At 42.2% G+C, this 6,078-nt stretch overlaps 1 protein-coding gene across 1 annotated transcript; it reads right to left on the bottom strand.

Annotated features, from left to right (window-relative positions):
- Positions 1-1,680: 1,680 nt before the first annotated feature.
- LOC129762109 (fork head domain-containing protein FD5-like) lies at positions 1,681-3,255 on the bottom strand. Its single transcript, XM_055760093.1, has one exon. The coding sequence runs from the start codon at positions 2,930-2,932 to the stop codon at positions 1,976-1,978; it is 957 nt and encodes a 318-aa protein (XP_055616068.1). The 5' UTR covers positions 2,933-3,255; the 3' UTR covers positions 1,681-1,975.
- Positions 3,256-6,078: the final 2,823 nt, after the last annotated feature.

The raw sequence follows: 6,078 nt of genomic DNA, 5'->3' as shown, positions 1-6,078 counted from the left end.
AAGATGGTCGGGCCCTCGTGCTGCTTCAATAGTGGTAGTAAGCGCTTCTGTAGGCACTCCTTAAGGTAAACCTGCCCGTTTACCGTGCCGGTCATCACGAAGGGGGCGCTCCGCTTTCCACAAGAGCAGATCGCTTGCCACACCATGTACTTTTTGACAAACTTGGATAGTTTCTGTATGCGAATCTCCTCCGGAACGCTGAATTTGTCCTCTGCGGAGAAGAACAACAGGCCCGGCAGCTGACGAAAGTCCGCTTTGACGTAGGTTTCGTCGTCCATTACCAGGCAATGCGGCTTTGTCAGCATTTCGGTGTACAGCTTTCGGGCTCGCGTCTTCCCCACCATGTTTTGCCTTTCGTCGCGGTTAGGAGCCTTTTGAACCTTGTATGTACGCAGGCCCTCCCGCTGCTTGGTCCGCTGGACGAATGAACTTGACAAATTCAGCTTATTGGCGACATCCCGGACCGAACTTCTCAGATTACGTCTAAACTGCCTCACTACGCGCTTGTGATCTTTTTCACTGACGAAGCATCCATTTTTGCCGTTCTTCACCTTCCGGTCGATGGTTAGGTTCTCGAAGTATCGTTTTAGTACTCTGCTGACCGTGGATTGGACGATTCCCAGCATCTTACCGATGTCCCGATGTGACAACTCCGGATTCTCGAAATGAGTGCACAGGATTAATTCGCGACGCTCTTTTTCGTTCGACGACATTTTTCCAAATTTACGAAAAATTGACAGTGAAGCATGGCCAACGTGATCTATACACTCTTATCTGATTATAAGCGAAAGCTGAAGATATAATTCCTAAAAATTAAATTTCTACAGCGTTTTTTCCGTGATGCAATTTGATGTGACACACCCTTTACAAGATCTGGAGAGCGCCCTGGAATTTCGCCCCCTAAAAGTAAAACTGCTTCAGAAGGGACTTTTGTATAAAATATATAGTTTTTTCATGCTAATAAAACAGATTTTACTCTGAAACCAATTTTTTTTCGATGGTACATATTTTTAATAGAAAAAGTACAGATGAAATTGTGACAACACTGAATTACACCATCATTACTCAATCTATTTTCGGTAAGTTATTGCCTCATTGTTAGTGCCGGCGAAAAATTCGACCCACCAACTGCTAATAGATATTATACGACGGCTGAGGAGTATGTAATCCTGCTGCGTTCTCAAGAGTCCTTGTACAGTTTTTCATTTCTGAATCAGTTCACCTTAAGGATGGCTACGGCTACTAAATTGAGCCCTTGGTAAGCTTTACATCTGAGCTTTCCAAAGTCGAGTTTATAGTGACACTAATAAGGAAAAGTTTACGATGCCCTATTAAAAAAATACGAATTAATTCTACGAGTACAACACTACATTTTCGATCGCAGTCTCATTCAGCTGTAATTAATTTTGTTCGTTTAGACAAAAATAGGGAGTGAATTAAGACTTTAGAGGATAGAAGATGCGTTTTCACACGAAGTACGATGGTTGAGAAGGATTCGAGTTGAATTGAGAAATTAACTTTCATCGCAGTTGTCAGGCTGAACTTCCATCTTTGTCCTCGGTGGGTTTTACTTCATTTAACCAATGTTCCGTAAGGTAGTTTAAGTGAAAACATTCACACCATTCAAAATTTCGGTTCAAATAAACAACAAATCACCAACAAACATTCCTGATTTCAATAGTAGATTATATTTATACGACGTAATATTCTTTACACATTCCAAGTAGGGTGCACTTAGTCTTAAATTAAAATTATATAATACTTTCTTCGTTACATAGAACGTAACACAAAATAGGTACAACAACTCCACACCATCGCTCGGAGGGGGGCTCACAGTTAGTAAGAGGCTATAGTCCACGGTAATTTTTGCGGAGGACACATAAGTTGCTCCGGGATTGGAAACAGCTCTTGCTACATTGATTTATTAGACAGCTGGATACTTCGGGATCATCGGTGACGAGTGATGATTCCTAGTCTAGGTTTGCTTCGGGAGCATTTTGGGTAGTCCTGCGAGGGTTCCAAATGCGGCCAGCGGGTGGGAATGGTGTGTGAGAGGTGGTAGCACAATCGTTGAAACTTCTGCCAGTCTGAACTTCTTCTCAGGCGGCTCCTGAGAGGCAGTGGATGGCGGAGAATTTGCATCATCGGGTCTGAGCAGGGATTCCACGTCGAATTGTCGTTTGCGGGAAAAATTCTCCATTGCACCCTTGATGATGGCATGCTGTTGCTCCACGGTGGTTGGATATACACAAACGGCTGCAGCAGCAGCCGCTGCTTGGTTCAGTGGTTCTGTGGCGGTTGGCATATATGCGGCCGGGTTCATAACTGGTGAGGAAGGTATCGCGGGGAAGAATTGTCTTGGTGAGCTGTTGTCGAAAATATCGTCGTCCGATGTGAGACCCATGTGACGACGGACCTTGCGTTGGGCTTTTCTCCGTCGGAAATCTCCCTTCAGGAAGTCGTCCACGTTGGCTGGATGAACGGCCCAGTAGTGGCCCTTGCCGTGAGCCGATCGACCCGCTTTGATGAAGCAATCGTTCAACGAAAGGTTGTGTCGGATGGAATTCCTCCAACCAGGGCCACGACTTCGGAAGTAGCTGTAATTGTCCAGAATGTGCTGATAGATATCCGACAAGACAAGTTTCCTCTCGGGCGAGCTCAGAATGGCGATCGCAATCAGTCCTATGTAGCTGTACTGTGGCTTCGGTGCGGACGCCAGCTTACTAGCGTCGGCCAGTAGTGCACTGGGTCCCACTTCCGCCGGGTTGTTCACATACACCGACGGTTTGAAGAATCTCGACAGCGTTCGCGGGTCGGCCACAATGTTTCCATAGTTGAAAAATTGATTCGTCCGGAAACGTTCAACCATGGCGTAGTTGTACAGCTGCAAGCTGTACTGGTCGAATTGCACCAAATCCGCACAGTTCAACATTGTTCTAAATCTTCTAAATTCCTCCACTGTCACTGATTTCTTCGATATTTGCTCAAATAATGTTGTTATTTCTTCAGATACATTCAACGCGTACCGATAAACGACTTGGCTTTTACTTATGCAATCGCACTGAGTGAGTTCCGACGCACGACGTATGCTCGAGATGAGTAATTAAAAACTGCTGGCTTATTTTTTTTTTACATCGAACAAAAGCGCACTGCCAAACCGCGGAGTATCTATCACGGAACACTTCTGGTTAGGAGCGAGTCGGGCAACTGCTGACTGTGACTCTGCAAGCTTGATCACAAACACGCCAAACAACGACCAGCAGAAGAACCACTCGACCCGAGAGCAGCGGGGGAAAAAGATTTATATAAATATTTGCGCAAACAAGACGACAGCCAATCGGAACGCGTCGACTGCACGCAAGCCACTCCCCTCGGCTTCGAGCGAGACGCGACGATTGGCCGTTGAGCAAACTTTGAGCACAGTAGCCGAGTAGAAGCGAAGAGAGGGTGCAGTGAAACGCAGCAGGCCGCACGCAAACAAGAAGCATGATTTATGTTTTGTGATCTGCACTCTCTGCTTGTTTTGTGTATATACACAACAACCGAGCTTCCATCCAAGCAGGCAGGCAAGCAAGAAAGCACAAACAACCATCGCTCGTTCCTTTTTTTCCTCTGTTCTCCTTTGTAGAAGTGTGGATTGAGTGAGGGCTCGGGGTGAGGTGAGAGTGAACGTAATATGATGTGTGGTGCCAAAACGTGATAAATTATTTTAAAACACCTCCGCCCCGCTCGATGGAAGCATGACGCGAGCAGTGCTAGCAGTTGTACGGTAAGCAGCTTTTTTTAATGAGAAAATTTGTTTTGAACATAACCTTGACGATTTTTTTTAGTGTAGATTTTTTTATTCAGTGTCGAAATATAGCTTTAGCGATGGAACCTGCTTCAAATCAATGAATTATTGAATTATACTATTGAAATTAAAAATAAATAATTAATATTATAGCAAGTACTAAGCAAGAAGCAGGTTTTCATATTGATGCTTTGAGCCGTTTTTCTGCATTTGTATATTGTTACAGGTACAGGGAAACTTCGATACAACGTACCCTCGTTATAACGTACCCTCGATATAACGTCACTCGATATAACGTACATTTTACCTCGATATAACGTACATTTTACCTCGATATAACGTACACATTTCCAAAGTGTTAAGGGAATTTTTTTTTTCTAAAACAAGTTTTGTACCTTCAATCAATCCCGAAATACAGCTGGTTTTGTGATTCCGGATTCTAAATGAATCACGCTTTAATCAACAGTACGAAGGGAAACATCATGAGAAAGGCTGGCTTCGTTTTCTGATTGGAGTTATTCATTAACTTCACTAAAACAGCACCACAATAATGTATTATAGTCTACGTTTGTGAGTACTTTATTATGCTTCGATATAACGTACAATTCGATACAACGTACAATTTTGAAAGTGAAATGTACGTTGTATCGAAGTTTACCTGTATTTATTTATCATAAAGTTACAGCCATTCGAAAATTTCTAAAAAAAAATTAATTTTTTGTGTCATTTTTTTTATAGTTTCTTTTTTCTCTATACGAATTTACAAGATCTTTGTCGAATATCACATTTGAATCAGACAAGAAGTTTTCATGTTATAATATTTTGAAGATGTCACTGACTTTGAATATTGTTATTGACAGTATTATTGACGTAGGACTACGTCGGCTGAACGAAGTTGAATGAAAATTACTTCATTCTAAAGATAAAATGTCTAAGATTTATATGTTTGTTGCTGATTTATCCAAACATTCTCTTGAAATTACTTTAAATATAGCTGCATTCTTGAAAGATCAGTCGGGATTGGACTGCGGTTGAGGCAAGGTGCATGATGCGTCGACAGACCAACCTATCTCAGTTTCGATGCTGTTTTTGCATGGAGTGGTCATGAAAAATTGTTTGCTTGTGAATGCACTCGATCGAATGAATATTCGCACACATTTGCGCATTCGACTAGGTGCTCCTCAGATGCAATCCTAGAGTATCATTTTCTATTCTGTTTTCGCATGGAGTGGTCATGAAAAGTCTCGTGTATTATTCCAAATTAATCACGTATCAACCCTCTTCAGTTGCTTTTACAAAACCACTCAAACCCATCGGTTCTTTTCAAGTCCTCCAATCCTCCAACAACTCGAAAGAGTTAACTTTCATGTTAATAACAATTCCATACTCAGACTCATCCACCCACAAACGTTTTTTTAAAACAATCGAATACTTCATGAAAGTTTTTGTGTTGCATTAATGTTCCGATTGATTTTTCTAGTTCAGTGGACCCAACTGACTTTTTAGGCGGTTGGGCGATTTCTAAGATCAGCCTTGAAACGGAATCGTTGACTCTATGTTACTAGACGAAGTAGAGTGACGTTGTTGGATCGTAAGGCGAATATGGAATAAGACGAAATTTGATCCACTACTAAAAAGATCGGCCATTTTCTAGGTCTTCTCGGATTCAGACAGTCAAGATTGGGCTGAGCAGAGCCCACACCTCGAGATATAATATCCGCAGGGTTCCGGGAAAAATGGGTTCACAATCTAATTGACCTTCCATGCTGTATCTCCAAGACCCTCTTCACAACAAATATTTTCCATCGGGAGGGTGTGCTAACCAATGAGGCACGATAGTGTCACAAAAATGGGTTCACAAGGATTTTGGTGATGCTTTGAAAGCTTTGATACAAATGAGAGAGGAACAAGGCTGACTAGTCGGGGCAAACAAATTCTTTTATGTTTTTGTGTGTCACCTAGAGGAGCGACTTTAGATTTTGTTACAAATGGTTTACTGGTTTGCTGCAAATCTTCCGTTCCAAGCCACTGCACGTAAGTAAAGACAGTCCTGTTTTGGTGAACGTCTTACAATGGTTGGTTGGATTCGTGGGGCGCTCCATCTTTAAAAGCGTTCTCTCATCTAGCAAGTCAGTAAAATTGTTCTGAGATCTGAGGTCTGAGATCTGAAATACATTTTGAAGACCACATTCATAAGGAAAAACCAACGGACTGATGCAATTGATTTAGCTACTGACCTGTCGCGATATCATCAACTCATGTTAATAAATTATCCATGTAAATGCGAT

This window comes from Toxorhynchites rutilus, chromosome 1 (assembly GCF_029784135.1).
Source record: "Toxorhynchites rutilus septentrionalis strain SRP chromosome 1, ASM2978413v1, whole genome shotgun sequence".
In the NCBI taxonomy this organism is placed as follows: Eukaryota; Metazoa; Arthropoda; class Insecta; order Diptera; family Culicidae; genus Toxorhynchites; species Toxorhynchites rutilus.
Note: the sequence above shows the minus strand (reverse complement) of the source record. Positions and strands in the feature narration are given on the sequence as shown.